The sequence below is a fragment of the Sciurus carolinensis genome, chromosome 7 (genome assembly GCF_902686445.1).
Source record: "Sciurus carolinensis chromosome 7, mSciCar1.2, whole genome shotgun sequence".
NCBI lineage: Eukaryota > Metazoa > Chordata > Mammalia > Rodentia > Sciuridae > Sciurus > Sciurus carolinensis.
Genome location: NC_062219.1, coordinates 10,304,086 through 10,323,483, shown reverse-complemented (window position 1 = coordinate 10,323,483; position 19,398 = coordinate 10,304,086). Strand labels below are relative to the sequence as shown.

The 19,398-nt window shown below is 45.0% G+C and overlaps 1 protein-coding gene across 6 annotated transcripts in view; it reads left to right on the top strand.

The window, feature by feature from the left end:
* Positions 1 to 19,398, top strand: part of Arid1b (AT-rich interaction domain 1B) — a 389,935-nt gene that overhangs the window by 299,913 nt on the left and 70,624 nt on the right. For all 6 annotated transcript variants that reach the window (XM_047557068.1, XM_047557066.1, XM_047557067.1 and 3 more), the window contains exon 6: positions 6,932 to 7,021. In XM_047557068.1, the coding sequence (XP_047413024.1) occupies positions 6,932 to 7,021 (90 nt within the window). The remainder of the gene's footprint in view (positions 1 to 6,931; positions 7,022 to 19,398) is intronic.

The window sequence follows — 19,398 nt, the reverse complement described above, 5'->3', positions numbered from 1 at the left end:
AAAGATTAACTGTTACTAATCTAATAGAGTGTGCAAGACCTTTTATGTACCTGAAAAAGGGACTCAGGAAGACTTGAAAACTAAAATAATTTCAAGAGTCATCGGTTCTCCCCAGGTTTGTTTACAGTGTCAGTGCAATCCCAGTAAGACTATCAGGAAGGTATCATTCATTAGACAAATTGACAATAAAATTCATACAGAGAAACAAACATACAGGAAACCTAGAAAACACTGGAAAAAGGAAAAGCAGGGAGCACAGGACTATCCTTAGTTAAAATATGGTTTGAAACCATCATGTTTGAAAATGCTCTGGTGCTGGCAGACAAATAGACACACGGACCACTGGAATACACTAGGAAGTCTAGAATTAGACCAAACATGCATGAAAAGTGAATGAGTGACCAAGATGGCATTCCAAATCACTGCGTGAAATAATGTTGGAATAATTGGGGATCCATTTGCAAAAAGATAAGTTAGATCCATAACTCATAATCAAACTGTGCACGTACTTGAAGAAAACTAGGACGAATTCCTCTTGAATCTCAGTATAGAGAAGGACTTTTTGTGACTCGAAATTCAGAGGCAATAAAATAAGATTGATAAATTTGACTACATTTTTTTTTATTTTTTTTTTTACGTTTACATAGGGTAATGATGTTTATTATATTTTTCCCCTCCCCCCACCCCTCTCACCCCTCCCACCCCTCCCACCCCTCCCACCCCTCTTTTCCCTCTACACAGTCCTTCTTTCCTTCATTCTTACCGCTCTCCTTAGCCTAACTCTAAACCTAACCCTAAACCTAATGCTAGCCCGTCCCACCCCCCATTATATGTCCTCATCCGCTTATCAGCGAGATCATTTGTCCTTTAGTTTTTTGAGATTGGCTTATCTCACTTAGCATGATATTCTCCAATTTCGACCATTTGCCTACAAATGACTACATTTTTTAAAAATTTAATTTCAAAACATACCATAAGCAAAAATCTCGAGACCACTAACAAACTGGTAGAAAATATTCAGAGCTGACACCATAAATGAAGACTGATGTTCCTAATATATGAAGAACTTAAAAATGGTGGAGGTATGGACTTAAAACCCACACAGAACATGGGAGAAAGCCATGAACAAACAATTCACAAGATATAAAAATGGCCCTTAAACTTGGAAAAGTAGTCAGACCCACTGAAAATTAGAGAAGCAATAAATTCAAAAATTGCCGATACTGTTTCTCACATGATACTGGTGAAAAGACATTGTAAAGAGTGGCACCTCCTGTTAGGAACAACATGGGGATCCAGGTTCCTGGAACACTGCCATGGCAGTGGAAACCGGTACAGTTTCTGAGGGAAATGGGAAAAGGGATGACCTCTTTACCCAGAAGTCCCACTAGAGGAATTATCCCTAAAGATGTAACTCAAAAATACCCAAATTCATAACCAGAGATTTGGAACAGCCTAAATGCCCACACACAGGAGAATCCTGAATAAACTGTGCAGCCCTCACACAAAGGCTACTATGGAGTGCTTTTTGATGAGGACGATGTTGTGAGCTGACAGGAGGAGCTTTTTTGGGGCACGCTGTTGAGCAGGAAAAGCAAAGTCTGAAAGATGCCTGGGTGTGCATACTTTTGTGCAAAAGGAATAAAGGAAAGACAAACCAGAAACTGAACAGATTGGCTGTTCACAAAGGGCAGTTGGGAGAGACAAGAAGAAGGGGAAATGGACAATCGGGTAAGAGGGATGAGGAGGGAGGGACGCTTTTGCATTTTTAAAAAGTAACTGACTTAAAGCTATAGAAGTGTTTTACATACCCCTCAAATTCCAAAATAATCATAGCCAGTCAGATGCAGCAGGAATCCAAAATGGAACACTAACACTGATAACCCTCTGTGTTGTTCACAGGGGTAAAGGTTAGTAATCTAAAATTACTTTGTGCATATAATAGATTCAAACAAGTAAATTGATTTAGATAATGAGAGTTGGACTTCTTGCTGTTGGAAAAGGATGAATAAGAAGGCTCAATTGTACTTTCTAGTTTCAAAATGGAATTTGAGATGTTCATGTAAACTCAGACTCATGGTTATACTTGTACATGCACATATCAAAATACAGGTAATGTATGTGTGGATTAGCCTGGAAGCAATGGCACAGGAGTAACTGAGCCAACACAGTCCCAGAGCCTGGTCTCAGAATGGCACTCTCCAACAAACAAAGGAACCAGGGCTTCTGGGAGTGGTTGATGTGGGCTGGGGCTGGACAAATATAAAAACAAGCCTGGAGCATCTGGTGGTTCTAAGAAAGAAGGAAATTCTCAAGGAAGCAAAGGAGGCTTGTCAGCAGAAATCAGGAGCTTCTAAGGGCCAAAGCAGTTGGAGCAGTAAAATAATAATAGTCCTGGATTTTTGTTTTTGTTTCTAACCCATAGTATAAATGTCCATGAGTTTATTAGTTTTCTGCTGCTGTGTAACATACCGCTACAAAGCAGGCAGCTTAAAACAGCACCCAGTTCCCATGGTCAGGAGTCTAGGCACAGCTTAATAACTACGTCTTCTGCTCAGAATCTCATAGGGCTGTATTCAGAGTCTTCTCATGATCTGTGTTCTCATCTGGACACACAACTAGGAAAGAATTTGTTTCAGTTTCTTCCAGATTGTAGCAGGATTCGCTTCCTTGTGGTTGCAGGAGTGTATTAGTCAACTTTCCATTACTGTAATAAAACCGGAGATAAATCACCTGAGTAAGAGAAGAAGTTAATTTTGACTCACAACTTTCAGGCTTCAGTCCATGATCAGTTGGTCTCATTGCCTTGGGCCTGTAGTGAGGCAACCCAGCATGGTGGGTATGTGTGGTGGAACAGGCTGCTCACCTCATGACATCTGGGAAGCAAAACAGGAAGAGCAGGAACTGGTGTCTCACAATCCCCTTCATAGGCATTTCCCAAGTGACCAAGACCCCCACTGTGCCTGGCCTCTTACAGGCACCCTACCTCCCAGCAGGGAAGCTGGGAGCCAGGCCTTCGTCCTGGGCCTTTGGGAGACACGCCACATCCAAACCGTAGCAAGGAATGAGGCCCCTGTTGTGTGGAAGGCCTGTCCTGGCCGGTGACCCAGCTCACCTCTTAGAAGCTCACTTTCTAGAAAGCCTGAGCCCTGTTGGAGTCAGGCCTGGCCTCCAGCCTCTCAACCGACCAGGAGCTTCAATCACCTCTGCAGGAACCTTTGCTTTTCACAAAGCTGTTCACGGGCATCATCGTTACAGGAGCAACTGTCTGTCTCTTCGCCAGGTTTTCAGTTAGAAGTCGAGTCCCGGGTTCTGCGCTTGGGGCAAAGAAGGGGGATTGTGCAACTGTGGCTCCTCAGAAGCCCTCCTGGAACGTGTCTGCCACTGTGAGTTCACATGGATGAACGTAAATGGTCTAACAAATAAATGAGAATGCAGAGATTCTGTTCCTCAGAATAGAGTTCCAAGTAATGAATGTAGAAGGGAAAAGAAACCGAGAGCTTCCGTCGTCTGCCTCTGCAGCAAGTGCCTGGACAAGAGGTTTTTAATCGATGCGAAAATTGGCACGTGGAAGTTTGAGGAGGCACAGGATTCGCATAGTCTCAAAGATCCCCCCGACCCACTTCTCAGCTGCAAAGAGGAAACAAGGATCTTGAAAGTGGATGCCAACCTGACAGAGTAGGCGAGGCCCACATCCCCAGCGGTGGGACAGCCGGCATCTGAATCCTCCAGGAACCAGCGGAGAGCCTGGCATTTTTGTTGAGCACATCCCAAAACGTATTTCGGTGATGAAAATAGATGAGCCCAAGCCAGACTGGGGAATGTTCTGCAGAATAACTCAGGAGTACTCTTCAAAAGTGGCCAGGTCATAGAGCATAAGAACACAACGAAGGGCTTCTGTAGGCTAGAGGACCAGGAGACGTAGCTAAATGCAGCGCAGGATGATCTCAGGAAAAAAGGACTTTTGCCAGAAAAGTCGACAGAATCCAGATCAATTCTGTAGATAAACTTCTCATCTTGATAATCGTATCATGGTTACATAAGACATTTCCTTTAGGGGGTGGTGGGCTATGGGATATAAGGTAATCTTGTCTTGTTTTTGCAATTTTTCTCTAAGTCTAAAATTAATTAAAAAATAAAAGAATTTTGTTCATTTGTTTTTTAAATCAGCATAGTTTTAGGCTGAGCGTTTTAACTTAGCAAAAGTAGAAATTCAGGTAACTTATTGCTGCTTCCTTTGTCGCACCAAGATTTTGCACAGTGATGTGTACATGGTCGTTGGAAAGTAAAGATGGTGTGACGCGGTGGGACTTCCTCGTTCTCAGTCTGAGTCTTCCAGCTGCATGTTACCCCATCCTGGTGCCACCATCACAGGCAAGGGAAGTTCAGGGGACGTGTGGAAAGCAACTCCACTTGTCGTCAAAGAGCTCCATAAAGTTGGCTTGTTCACTTTGCATGGCCATATTCTCCCTTCAAGTAGCTACCAAACTGTTTGAAAGGTCAACTTGTCGCTGACCTGTTTCAGAAATCTGTAGTTGAGAAGGTAAACTTGATTCTGTTGGTTCAAGGGCTCGAGGGATCTGCTTTGTGTGGACCGTGGGCACAAATGCGTCTCCAGTGTTACCCCTCACAGCCCCATTTTCTGCGTCAGCACCTGCCATTAACACCCCTGGAGGAGAGTCATCCCTAGTAACTGTAGTTACTCCACAGTTAGAAACTGGAATTTAAAGTGGCCTGCACATACCTATCTTCCTCAATGGGGCGAATCGATTTAGTACATGGGCTTTCTCCGTGCTCTGAAGGGACCGCTCTTAGAATTGCACCGAACAGCCACTAGTGGTGCTCAGCTGACAAGCATTTTATGAGTTGTGAGATGGGCTTCTTGCAACCTTTTATATTTTCACTTGATATATTATATGAAGGGAGCAGTGCCTCGGGCAGGCACAGTGTCAGCTGGTGCCCTGTGTTCACACAGAATTACTGTTTGTTTTACTGTCGTGAGTCTGTGAATTCAGCCTGTCATGCAGAAGTGATCATTAAAATGTAAGTACTTACTGTCCTGCCACAGCTGACTCCCCAGTGATGCTTAAGAAGTCAGTGTTTGGTTGCAGAGTGTTTTAAATTTCTAAATGGACTGTGGATTGCGACTGTGGGTATTTCTTAGGAAGTGTTGGACCCAACCGTGGACACAGCAACTTTTGTGGATCTGTTGCCAATACCTTGCTCTTGCTCTTGAAACTTGTTTTGGTCCAGAATATTGGTTTTTACTTTAAATTTAGTTGTTTGGTATTAATATAATTTACTACAGATGTCTAAAACAAATCTAGTGGTTAAGTAGATTCTGTGCCATTTGCCAGGCTGCTGGCGATGGCACTCACGAAGAGCTGGTGGCCTCACAGCGCCTGTTTCTCAGTGTATTAAACTCAGGTGTTGGGTTTTGGCTCTCCCTGAAGTGAGAGCAGTGGAGGAACACCCAGGAACACCCAGGAACACAGCCATAGGCGTAGGCCCTTCCCTGAGAGTGGTACCTGAGTCCAACACAGAAGTTGAGAATTGTTTTACAGTGGTGTTTTAACAGCTGTTGATACCTATCATCTAAACTGAAAATCACCCACTGCCTCTCTGGCTGTCAGCTACAACCATTACTAGAGTGAGACATGAGTGGCAGTCCCCAGAGATCCCAGGCCCGAGACGACATGCTGTAGAAATGGAGGCAGTTGTTCATCACAAATCCCCAGGCCTGGGTCCCGGCCTCCACTGGGGTGAGTCAGAGGCGGCCTTCAGGACATTTCCTCCTCTGTGCCGTTGTGATTCTTTGTAGCAATGTACATAACTGTGGCAGAGTAGGACACCAGGGAGCAAAGCAGTCCGCTGGGCTGGCACTGTCACATGACTATTCAGAGGACTGTGCAGAGGGACTTTGTACGTCTGTGCATGTCTCTCGGTCCCACCTGGGGTAGCAAGTGGGGAGTAGAGCACAGAATAATGCCATGGTGCTCGTGTCTTGAGACTCAGTGCCTCCAGGGTGGTGCTGAATCCAGCGTTCTTTTTAATTCCAGTGATTTAGTCTTAGAATTGCATCTGAACCTCTGAGCCAGGAGGGGAACTGAGGTCACCATCTGCCCCACGGTGCCTGAGTTTCAGCATCCTGTGTCCCACCTTGTCATGATGTATTGTCCCCCCTTTATCAGTGAAATAAGTATATTTTCCTTTATCAATAAAATAAGTGTGTTTTTCTCTAATTCATATGCAGAGATTCATTATGCTAAGGGAGGGATTAAAGGAGTGAAAGGCATGAGTCCTGTCTCAGGAAGCCCACGTTGATAGAGGGAAAACCAAACTCGGTAGAGGTTAAGTAGATGCTCTTACTGTAAGCAGTGAAGATCAAAAGAGATGAAGAATAATATTCCTTTCTTTAATAATAATATAGATTCCATTGTGTAGTAGCATTTTGTATGTTTCTTAACAGAGTAGTTTGACTCTCAGGTTGACTGATTACAATTCCTTTTAGAAATCTGTTACTACTCTGCATTGCTTGGCTATTGCCAGTGAGCGTTGGCCATTTGGCACACCTGCTGACCTGAAAACAAGTTGGGACTGTGTTGGCTTCACCATCTGAATTTTGTTCAGTGTGTTGGGAGTGTGTATCAGGCAGCTTCAACTACAGGTTGATTCATCTCTGAGTTTGGGGTTTATTCAGTCACAAACTGACCTTCCAGCAGGTCTTTTGGTAAGAACTCTATCACGTTCCTCCTCATTTTGCAGGAAATAAATGAAATGCAACATTCTTCACAGCTGTGTCTTTTTCTCTGTGGGTCCATGCCTTTTGTGACCATAAGAAGTGATTGTGTCTGGGTCTGGGATTTTTGCACACTTGCAGTATTAACGCAAATGGTTCCCCCTTCCCCACTTTCCCTCCTGTGTTTTACAGGCAGTCAGATGCCTCCTCAGCCACCGGGCAGCCAGTCAGAATCCAGTTCCCATCCTGCCTTGAGCCAGTCACCAATGCCACAGGAAAGAGGTGAGTCTTCAGCTCGCTCCCTATGCACTGATCCTGCTTTGAGTATAGAAGGCTTATATGAGTTTTCTCACCCATTTGTCTCCTTACAGATGATTTTGTTAAAGGATGCTTATCAGATAAGCAGAACTCTACTTGTAACGACAAATTTGGGGAGAGGGGATTCTTTCTTATAGATTGGGTGACATATTTCCAAAGTGTAATTCAAGGCCTAAAGAATCAACATGTCCTCGTGTCACCGTGAAGCATAGTTTGTGTTTGATTGTAGTCTGCTGGTCCAGCTGGGTGCAGATGGCTAAGAATGGCTCAGTGTGGACATCAGTCCTAGTGAAGTCAGACTTGTGAGCACGTGTGCTGATCTGCCGGGTCACTCGTTTCCTACTTAATAACAACATTTTAAACTCGTATTTCAACTTGTCATATAAAATTGTGAGATCTTCTAACTGGAACAGACCTGAAAGGTCACGAAGTAGTCAAGTCACCTTGGTTTACAAATAAAGAAACTGAGGACTGTGCAGGTGCTGGCCGTTTGCTCACTCCTAACAGCTGCTTAGGGGCTGAGCCAGGAAAAGAAATTGGGCTTTTCCTGAAGCCTCGGAACAGATGTCCCACATCTGCCGACTGTGCTCCCTCAGTGCTGTGTCAGCCTGCGGTGCTTCTGTGTCCCCAGGCATGTTGGTCCTCCCCTCCTGTCAGTGGTGCCGCTGCTCCTGTGGTGGCGGTGGTGGTGATTTTAATTCAGGTCAGTGTAGACCGGGGCTTACTGCACCATGTGGTGCTGCGCCAGGTCACTCCCACAGCCTTTGGCCCAAGCTTGTCCATCTGTACACCCTGTTCCACAGGAGATGCCACCTTGTTCCATATGGGCCCGGAGGACACAAGTTGCCAGCTAGGGGGCTATATTTAAAGGACTCCTTTGAGCCCTAACATTTATGATTATTTCTGTAAGGATTGAAGAGATGATGATTTGCTGCTAATTAGAGTTATGAGGTTTAAGTTATTTTACATATTAAAAACTCAGTGGCACATAGTTTAGAAAGCAGTACCATTAAAAAGATGGATTAGTCTTATCTATATATCATTTGTGTTGAATGTTTAGTGGTAATAAAATGAATTTTTCATTTTCTAATACCTTTACTTATTAGCGTTTTTATTATAGTTTAAGGTGTAGTTAATACTTTAATTCCCTTATCAAGATAATACAGGGTGTTTTAATCATGAACTAGTTAATGGTTCTCAAACTTCAAGGTGCATGAGAATTTCGTGCAGGACTTGAAGGACTTGAAACCCATTGCTGGCCCACCACAGCTTTCTGATGAGGACACTTAAAACCTGCATTTCTGACACGCTCCAGGGTTAGGACAGGAGGGCTCAGGAGCCCACCTGGGGGGCGCCGCCTCTCCCCACTCTCCAGTGGGCCTCGTAGTGGTGCCAACGGGAGCATTTGTTCCTCTGCACCTCCCCTGTGACCTGCTGCGCACCACTCTAGCTGTGTCCTCTAAGTCACTCATCTGTTTTAGCTCCTCCTGAGGCTCCCACCCTTCTGAAGACCTTACAGGAGTCCCTGGGGAGGGCGTGACCCGTGCCATGGTTGTGGGTCTCTCGCCATGCTCTGTGTCTGCGGGGGTGACTGTCCGTGCACTGCCGTGGGGGGAGAGCGGGGAGGAAGCCGTAAGCACCTGTGTGGGCCGGGCCCCGAACCAAGCTGGAGATGGCTGTCACCTCACTAGCCCTCACGGAGGCCCTGTGCCAGCACTTGCACTGGCACCAGTCTGTTGTCACATGTCACAGGGTAAGTGCCCCTTACTTGGGCTCCCTGCACTGTTCACCTTCACATAGAATTTAGGAGACCAAAGAGAAATCCTCTCAGACCCTGAAACGGTGTCTCCTCAACCCGCACCACTGATAGATGTTAAGATTGGAAAATGTGGAGAAGCGAGTGTGAAGGTCAGGATGACAATGAGGAAACGTGGTTAACTTTCACGTGAACCTGTGCACTCTCATGGCAGAATCTAGGCACTTCCATTAAGGTGACTGCATGGAAAATTACCACTTATTAATGTTTCCTCTGCTTGCCCAAGATGCTAACTCTGAACTGATTTTTTTTTTTTACATATTCTCTAAACCTCCTGAAAAACTAGAGAGACTATTTGCATTCTCTTTTGTGCTTTTATTGGTTAGATAACCCCCTAAAAAGCAGAACTTCCATTTGTAAAATGACTATTTTGTTAAATGATGCGTTGCCGTACATGAGTTAAATTTCCTTTCAAATTGGACAGCAAGGATCAAAACAAAATGACTTTATTGTTTGTTAAAATTTAGGAAGAAATGTCAGCTCCTAATAACATTTGATACAATGGTGAAACTCGTGTGCTTTTCCATCACTTGTATACCAACGGTGAACATTACCTGTAAAAGGAGGTTGTAGAATACCCTTCTGGAACATTCCCCATCATTGACTCTATACTGAAAAGCTGTCTAATTTTACTTATAACCTTATATTTGATATATGTCCCTCTTACTTAGAGACGGGATAAGGAAAAAAAGCAGGAAAAATGCAATGATGATTTAGAATCTATTTTCAAAAGTATATTTCTCAGAAACTTTGATAGATCAGGTAAGAACATAGCTTCTCTATATCTGTAGGCTCAAGTAACCATATTGAACAATTCCTTTTAAATATTTTTCATTTTAACAAGTAAGATGAAGACAGGACAATAATATTCCACATGTGCCCATTTTCTGTAATGTATGGTCAGGAGGGACATTTTCTTTTATGGTGTCCACAGAGCAAGAGATGGCCCACCTACTCCTGTGTGCAGGTGCAGCCTCCTTGGTCCTGCCCAGAGTCCTCATGGGGCACCGCAGTGCTGACACCACCACCTTAGAGCCAGGTCCCTCCAGGACCATGAAGGCCACCTGCTGCTCTGCTGTCCTTCCTTCCTGTTTGCTGCTTGTGTCCCTGTGCAGGAGGAGAGTTTGTAAACCTCAGGCTGCCCTGCAGGTGGGAACCACCTGGAAGGGCAGGGAGGGCAGGGCAGTGCCCACCCAAGCCTATCTCTGGTTCATCGCCCTTGCTTTGCCTGTTGGTTCTAGTATGGAATTTTGTCAAAGGTCAGTCACAAATCCATCTCCCCACATTATACATAGGTGAAAATAGCCTTGGGTTTCTATAGCTTTATGTTTTCCATCAGCATGGGTACTTGAGTGAATAAATATAAATGTGGCATCATAGGTTACAGGGGAGAAAGGCGGAGTCTGGCCTCTTTATACTCTCATACAGTGTCGTCTCCTCTGTTTTCACCCATTTTCCAACATAAAACTGGATTTGATGCTTCACTGCTGGACCTTTTTACTAATTGAATAAAGAAAATTAGTTCAGATTTTTTGATGTTTATTGCATTGCTTATGTAAATTTGAACAAACAACGGGCCCAAACTTCAGTTTGTCGTTCTATAGTGATATATTTGCTACTGGTTTTTATTTTTTACCAAATCTTCTCTCTGTAGACCTCATATAACAATGTTCAGAATTGCTGTTAGATCACCTCACCAGAAAATGGAGTAGTATTAATAAGGCTACAGAGGAACAGTTAGGATAGCCCTAAAATATTAAAATATATTTTACAGGAAAATTGTGCCAGCAAGTGTGGATTAGTTTTATCCTTGTTTCTTAATCTTCTAACATGCGTGTCTTAAAATTCAAAAAGAGCAGTATGAAACAGCTTATTGATGTGTTGCTCTGTTTTTCAAGAGGGCTTGGAAGGAATATGGAGTAGTCATCTGAGCAGATAAATAAGTATAATAATTATTAACATTAAAGTGATCACATTTTTAACCCCTATAGCGTGTTAAGCTTAATGAAACTAGCAAATGCCCTTCTGGTTTATTGGATTAGCAATTAGGTGAAAACGTTGAAAGAAGACTTATTTATTTGGACAGATGTAGAGAGGTCAGAATTAATTTTTCGAAAACCTTTTAATTGAATTCCCTTTTAATTTTCACAGTAGTGTCTTGTTAAATATTCATGTTAATGCTGGTGGCTTTCTGGGGTCTGAACTAGATCTGGATTCTCAAAATCAACATAGATTGTTTAACCCTTTTCATCTGGTGCGCCAGCAGGGACTTCCTGAGCGTAATCCCACAGTATTTGAATAATTAGAAGGTAGTAATGAGGATTTAATTAGTCCTTGAGATATGCTGGAACAGAGCCCCTAAGAACTTCCCTTTCGGACGCGGATAACACACCGAATCGATGCCACTGCAGGACTGATGTGCTGGAAAATGTATTCCACGGCCGGAGGCAGTTCTTTGGCACCATTCTGTGGCCGCCAGATCGGCACAGAGGTATTGTGGGTGGAGTCTTCCAGAATTATTGAACAGCAGCTCCCAGCCTTCACGTTTGTCCCCCTTGCTAAGCAGATGTGGACCTTCTGCCCGCTCGGGAAGAAGCGCTGTCCTTTCAGCATGCAGGCTGGCTGTGCCTGCAGGAGCCATGGCTCGTGGCCTCTCCGTGTGCCGTGGTTGTTGAGGCTGGACAAGGGGTGCGTCCACTGTGGCGGCTGGACCAGAGAACAGATAGCACACTGCGCATTTGCATAACATAACATAGGGTCCTTGACAGCGATTTGTCAACAGAGTCGTGAAAACTTGGTCTTTGGAACCAGATCTCAAAGTGATGTTTATCAGTAGTCGCGTTTTTATAAATGTAAATAGTGCTGCCACCCAGCAAGAGCACATTGCAAGTGGGGTGTGGACGGCATTTTGATGTCCTCTTTGTGTGCCACCCAAAACAGCAAATTAGAATTTCTGTACTTCAGGAGTCTGGGGTTTCCAACTTAAGTATTTTACTTAATTAATAGTATATGTGTTCATTATTCTTTTTCTTCTGTTAACCCCAAGTGTTAACTGCTTTGCTATAATTTTATTCCCACCAATTAATGGTGTATTTTAGTTTCTTTGCAGTCAGAATAGAGTTTCTTATAAGATTCCTAGTCACATTCTATATGCTTAGGGCGGATCTTTTACTTTTTAAACCACTGGGGGGTGGGGGGAAATCTCTTAGAATGAGTTCAGCGTCCTGTGGATCAGAGGAACCGGCTGAGGACATGACTGATCCTTGTTTGTGCTCTGCCTGGTGTTCCCACATCCACAGGAGAGCCTGGCTCCTGGTAGTATTCTCACACCCTGAGCTGGAGGGCTGCAAGTCACCCCATCTTCACATCCTGCAGGGATTGCAAGAACAGCCAAACATTGGAACATTTCTGGTTCTCAAATTTAAAAAGCTTACCATTTTGCCCAAATAGATCATTTGCTCTGACATGATATTTCTCCCTCTTAGGTCACTGCTACTGTTTAGCTCTTGCATCTGCTCCTCTGCTCCTCTCTTCCCAGAAATGCTTCTCCAGCTGGGCAGCTGTAGTGTCCTTCTGAGCAGGACTTCTCCTATCTGAGGAGAAGGGTCTGGCCCTAAGTGAAATGTCCAGAGGCCACCTTGCCCCTCAACCCCATGCTCTTTATGATCCAGGAATATTTCACTACACACTCACGATTTTTGAAGTTTTTAATGCTACCAGCTTGTTTCAAAGGATATTTATACCATAAGTTAGTTTTGAATATTTAAAAACTACTTCTGAATATCTTAATCGACCTAACTCCTTAATCATCAAGGATGGTTTAACAAGTTGGCCCTGAAATGAAGGAGACTGGGATTTACTATTTGTTAAAAATTGTTCTGTTTCTGCAAACTACAGAAATTTTTTTGTTCCTTTTTCTACTGAATTCTCACTTTTAAACAGAACAGTGAGTCTGTTGGTGCTGGGTGTTTCTCAGGTTATGCTGGTTGTCAGGAAATGTTTTCTTAATCCACCTGGTTGTTCTTTCTCATTCTGCAGAGAAGGTTTTTCCCTTTCCTACTGTCTGCTCGCTGTAGGGAAATCGGCTGGTCGAAAGCATTACCGATATTCTGCCCTCGCCCCAGAGCCGGGCTATTCAGCCTCAGCTCTTGAGGATCCCTTTTATATGGCCTGTGGAGGAGGCTCCATACTAAAGGGGTACCTGGACTTCACTCTGGAAGCTGTTTCCAACTCCTCGAGCCTTGGAGCTCTGTCTTCAGGCTGGACCATGGAACGAGCTAAAGCAGGTCGGAGTGGTCTGAGCACCACACGTGCCGGGCTTACCATCAAGTCCCTTCCTGAACTACTGTCCGGACGTAGGTCCCTCAGAAAGCTGACAAGACATGTCATATACTGTGAAAACCAATTGATGTTCATTGGGAAATCATCTGTCTTTTTTAAAAAAATATTTTTAAAAGTATAATTTTGCCAGCTTTTGTTGTATGCCATCAGTGTATGGTCGGCAGTTAGAGGATGGTGTTGATGGTTGACTCTCACCCTTGACCTGCTCACCGTCCCTCGGGAGAGGGCGAGGTGAATTCAGCACCGTGTGTTCTGCACTCATCTCTGCCAGCGGGTTTCCCCCACTCCTTTTGTGCTCCTTGCCGCAGTGAAAGTCTACCCTTTTTCCAACCAGGAAGCTGGCGGTTTTCTCCCGCTTCTTCCCCAAGCTGAGTGACCTCCCCACTGGACTGCAGTGCTTTCTACACCTTTGCAACTCTAATTGCACTGTCACTTCCCTAGTCCAGCCAGCCGGGCCCCTTCAGCAGCCTCTGGCTCTTTTTCCTGTCCGCTTTCCATGCCTGTTCCCGAACAGTCTGTCCAAAAGAGCAGAATTGCCTCAGGGACTTTGCCTTGCAGAGAAGCACACTGATTTGTTAGCGGGGCCCTTCCTTACCCGCTCCCACCTCTTCTGCTCTCATCTCACTGTGTGGCACATCCTCCTGCCATATTGACCCTCTTCTGGGACCTTTATATACTCTTTTCTCCAACTGGAGTGCTTTGCCCTCTACACTGTCTCCACTCCACTGGCTCGTCTTGCTGGGCCAGCGTATTGATCCTTCAGGTTCTGGTAGCCTGGTGCATGGGAGGGCAGGAGGCAGTGCCCCACACAGTGCTGCCCCTGTAGGTCAGGTGCCTCAGGAGGAGGCAGCTTGCTCAGAGCCACCGGCAGTGAGGAACAGCTGCACATCCAGGCCCAGAGCACCTTGAGCTAGCTCCATGAGGGCCAGGACCAGGGCCATCTCACTGTCACAATCCAGAGACAATCCGCCAGGCTTTGGATTCAGAAGATCTGAGTCCAGGTGGAACCTATACACTATCCAGTTTTGTGATCTGGGACAATTAATTAAATCTCTGCTCCCTTAAATGTGGATCAGAGTATACCATAAACTTATTACAAAGGTCAAATGAGATCTTGTCTCTGAAGTTGGTAAATTGCATGGCATTGTGAAGCATAAATATCAGGTACATCTAGCCCACGTGTGACCGGGGTTGAAAGTCCATAGAAAGTAGATTGTTTGCTCCTTCCAGCACAAAGACATACGTATGCTCTCTTTGCCCTCGGCTCTGAAGCCGACTTTTGCAGCTAAAATTTTGAAGATGTGCGCATGGGAAGGCTGGATGTTTTGTCCCCATCTGCCATCTGGTAGTCAGTCTGATTCCTCCCCCGATTCTAATTTACTCAGTGATAGATGGTCGAGGTTTCGAGGGTAGTCAGTAGCTGAGAGGCTGTCGTGGAGGGGCACCTTCGTTGCTGTGGTGTGCGCCCCCACGCGTGGGGCCCTGCAGGCTCAGGGAAAGGAGAGGGAGTGATTCTGCCGGTTAACCTAATAGCACAGCTGGTAGGACACAGGGGTCCCGGGTTAAAGCCTTGAACGGGTCATTAGTTTCTGTCTTCCTCAAAGCAATTCATGTTGTGAAGAGAAGCAGGCTAGAAAATAAATACTGAAGATATTAAAATGTACCAAGAATACTTTTTGAAATTTATTTTTCTCTCCAAATGGGATCTGACACCTGTTTGTGAAGAGCAGTGACTTGCCTTTCTGGTTGGAGACCCTGAGCGGTTTGTGACCATCATTTCACACATGTAGCGAGACATCTTTTATTGAACTGGCTTCCAGAAGCAAAGTAGTCCTTCTGTGAGTTTTTAACAGGGTGCCAACATGAAAATAAATTGTCCATGTGCTACAGGGAGACCATGCTTTGCTTTTTGGTGACACGTGGAACCTCAGGTATCTTATTGGGGTCCTGACTGCGTGGAGCTCTCCGCTTCACAGGAAGCACCTGTGGAGAAATTAAATCTCCGGGTTTCCGTCCTGGCTTCCTGCACCAGCCGGGCGCTCTTCCCTGGCTGTTTCTTTTTCATGTAGTGACAAACCATGACTTGGGCTTTGTGCTTAGCTTGCTTTTTTTGCAACAGAATTTAAAGACTCTAAAATTAATGTTGCAGGATATTTTGTGTTGTGTGAAAATGAAAAGAATACACAGTTGGCAGCCCAGACCCGTGTTCAAATTTCTTTCAGTTTAATTTTGGGAAATTCGTTCACCGTTCATTTACCTGCTTCTGCATTTGCTTTCTAACGTCCTTCAACCCAGAAGCTCATTTTCCTTGAATGGTACTTTCACCCATTGTGACAGTTTTGGAGTTCTTTGTTTTTTATATTTTTTTTAGTTGTAGAAGGACACAACATCTTTATTTATTTCATTTTATGTGGTGCTGAGGATCGAACCCAGTGCCTCGCACATGCAAGGCAAACGCTCCTACCACTGATCCCCAGCCCCAGCCCAGTTTTGGAGTTTTGACTACCTGTCATTGCGTATCTTAGTTCATGGAGCTTCCTGGTAGTTTCCTATATCAGTGCACCACAAATATGCCTTAGGGCCTAGGTTTACTTTTTAAAATTAAATGTAATTTAATTCTGTTTTTGAGAACTTTTTAGAGCCTCTGAAGATCAGCTATATCTGTCTTGTCCAGAAAAGAAGTTTTCCCATATCCCTATAGCACAGAAATAATCTGAGTTCAGTTTCATCTCTTATTTGGAAAATTTTTATGATGACTTCATAAATCAGTGGCTTTAAACATTTTTGGACTACTAAGTTTCGATCTTTCCTTATTTCTTTTTTACAAATAAGAGAATCATATGTTGCATTTCTTTAAAACTGGGGAAAACATCCATTAAACAAATCACAAATACATTAGTACTAAAGAAAATGTTGGAAAGGTCTTAAAAAGTCATATAATAAAAAGATAGATCACACCTGTAATCCTAGTGGCTCAGGAGGCTGAGACAGGAGGAGCGCAAGTTCAAAGCCAGCCTCAGCAACTCATCGAGGCACTAAGCAATTCAGCAGGACCCTGTCTTTAAATAAGGACAAAAATGGACTAAGAATATGACTCAGTGGTTAAGCACCTCTGGGTTCAATCCTCAGTACCAAAAAACAAGATAGATAAATATTTTAGAACTGCTGATTCATGTAGGCCAGTTTTCCCAGAGTAATGAAGGGATCTTTCTTTATTTGATGAAAGAAAATTATCTCTTGGCTTAATCTTTAAAACTGAGTCTCCATAATGCAGAGTGAAATATCTTTTTTCCTAGACCTGCCACGTGACAAGAATGGATTATTGGCTTGAGGTTTTCCATCACTAGTAAGGTTGCTACCGTAGGAGAATGGCCCTAAGTAAACCATGCTTTCAAAAGGCAGACCAAATGCCTCCCGGTCAGGTCCTGGCAACCCTATGCCCCCTGTGCTGTCTTTAGCTATTGGATATTTGGAAATCAGAGTTCAAAAAATTACCAAGTTGTCAATAAATATGTGTACATTTGGAATACAGATTGTTAGTCTCTTATCAGATGGTGGAAAGAAGCTGCCCAAGATTTCTCCCAGAATCACAAGATCAGCAGGAAGCTGCCAGCAAAATGCCCTTGTCCTGGACAGGGTCTTACAGTTGTGAAGAGAAAGGTCTCCCCTATGTCAGACCTGGGTCTTCCTGTAAACCCTGCATAAAACCCTCAAGGATTGATAAATCCATTGCACAGATGTCTATAAAGCTAGCCATTGTCATGGTGCCTGAGATCCTGTGGGCCAGGAACGTTGCTCTTTATCTTGAGAATCTGTTCAGACCCTTGATAGAAATCTGTGTCTTTCCCTCCCCTCCTCCTGCCCATCTTCCCCCTCTCATTCACCCTCCCCATATTTCCCTCTCTGCCAGGAAGGATGTGCACCGAATCTTGGGCCACCCGAGATAATCAGTACTTACTAGAGTTTAGTAGAGGGTCTAAGCTTTGCTTTTCTGAGCCAAATAACGTGGCAGGTCAATTATTTCTGGAAGCAGCTATTTGTAGAGGTGCAGTGCTGTCTGGATAGTGAGCCATGTGAGGCAAGCTGCCCCTCAGCTCTGACTGGCTCTGGTACAAGAGGCGTGGAACAGGTCCCAGAGACACAGGCTTCCTAGGCAAGGGCCTCAGGCTATGGGTCAGGGTCTCACAGCGCACCACAGAGGTGTGACCACTGCCCAAACCCTTGAGGCAGTTTCTGTCTTCATTGATGAATAGCTTATAGGGAAACCTGGCAAGGGAGACTAGTTTGAAAACTTGGAGTCATTCCAGCAGAAGTAGATGGGGGCTATATTAAAAATCATGTGACTAATAGTAGCCTGTTGTGCCCGTGCTTTACACATCACCTTGCTTCCTTTTGAGGCAGGTTCCTGTCAGAGAAGGAACCCGGGCTTGACTGTGAACTTGCCAGAAGCTCCTGACTGATATCAGGGCAGCCATACTCTGAGCTCTGTCCACAGGCCCACCCTCCTCAGGCCCATGTAGGGCTGGGAAGAGCGGAGGAACCTAACAGGTGGACCAAGGATGTGCGGTGGTTTCTGGACCGAGAGGCCTCTTTTTCCTTTCCTTTCCTTCTGCCACCCGTCGGTTGCTGCTGTTCTCGACAGTCCTTCCTTCAGCAGTGACGCCCTGAACACAGGGGGAACAAGGGAGCGACAGTCTGACCCACTGAGCCGCTTCTGTACAGTAAAAGTAAATGGATCCAGAATGGAGTTGCCTTTTTATTCACTACAGGCGTATGGATCTGTCCAACTCCGCGCCAGACACCCTGCTTGGACACGGGAGAAGAGAGCTTTTGAGTACTCAGGTGCTCAGTCTGGGAGAGAGCCAGACACACAGATGACTGCGTGGGGACAGCTCCACCATGCCTGACATAAGGCCACTGACCATGCATGTGAAGGAGGCCGGTATCCTGAAGGGCCAAAGCAGTGTGGCAGGCAGGAGCCTGGGGAAGGCTGAAGTGGAAGTGAAGGCCTGCAAGGCACAGTGTGTTCAACAGGGGGCGCTGCAGAGCACCTTGCTTTCACCTTATGCTTCCCATTAGTGAATTTCTTTCCCTATTGATAAGTAAAATATCAGAGTACATTACACATAGTAAGGATAAAACTTGTTTTGTGAAGCACAGTGTATCAAATGATGAATGTGAACATATAAACACATGCACATTAGATCATGATATAAAATATTTCCTAGCTGGATGCAGTGGTGCACACCTATAGTCCCAGCAACTTGGAGGCTGAAGCAGGAGGATCTCTTGAGCCCAGAAGTTCCACACCAGCCTGAGCAACATCTGAAACCCCACCTCAAAAAAAACAAAAATAAAAAAATGTTTCCCATGGCTAGGTTTCTTATAGGGATGCAGCTCAGTGGTAAAGCTTAGCATGTGTGAGACCCTAGGTTCGGTCTTGGGGATGTCAACAGCAACAGTTTCCTAATTGTGAACTGCAGTTTGAAAAATGTACATAACCTCAGCAAATTAACCTCTATGATCCACGATGTCTTTAGGTTGTTTTGAAACTTAAATGAACTAATAATGAGCAAACTTTAGCACATGATATATGTTCATTAAGCGTCACCTGTATACCTAGCACCCTACCTGGAAATATTTCCTAAGTAGCAGGATTTGCATAGACTTGTAGGACCAAAGCAACCTGGTACCTATAGGGAGCTCAGAGCCCCTGAGGGACAGAAGCACAGTGGGATGAGGCAGGAGGGGGAGGGGCCCAATGCCAAAGGCATGTGTGCTGGGCTGGGAAGCGTGGCCTGCTTTCTGTGAGTAGGTCTTAAACCCTGTTGCCAGGTCCATGGAGAGGTGAGAGGATGCTGGGCAGAATCATGTGAAGACAGCCTCGTTCTGAGAGGAGAACAGGAGGCAGAGCAAGGCGGCGGCCCAGGGGCCAGAGGCAGGAGTTGGAAGAGGTCTCGCTGCTTCTCTTGGGTGCAGTTGTTCACTGGTTGACCTTCAGGAGCTGAGCCAGGGGAGGGTTTGGAGAAAGGGGTGAAGTGTTAAATGAAAGGGCACCCCAGGGACCTCTGGGAGTGTGGGGGCTTTGGTTCCTCCATGTTCCTCCATGTGGCTTAGGACTCAGATTCAACATGACTTCAAGGAAATCCCCCGCCTTCCCCAGTTTGAAGTGGACCCTCCCTAG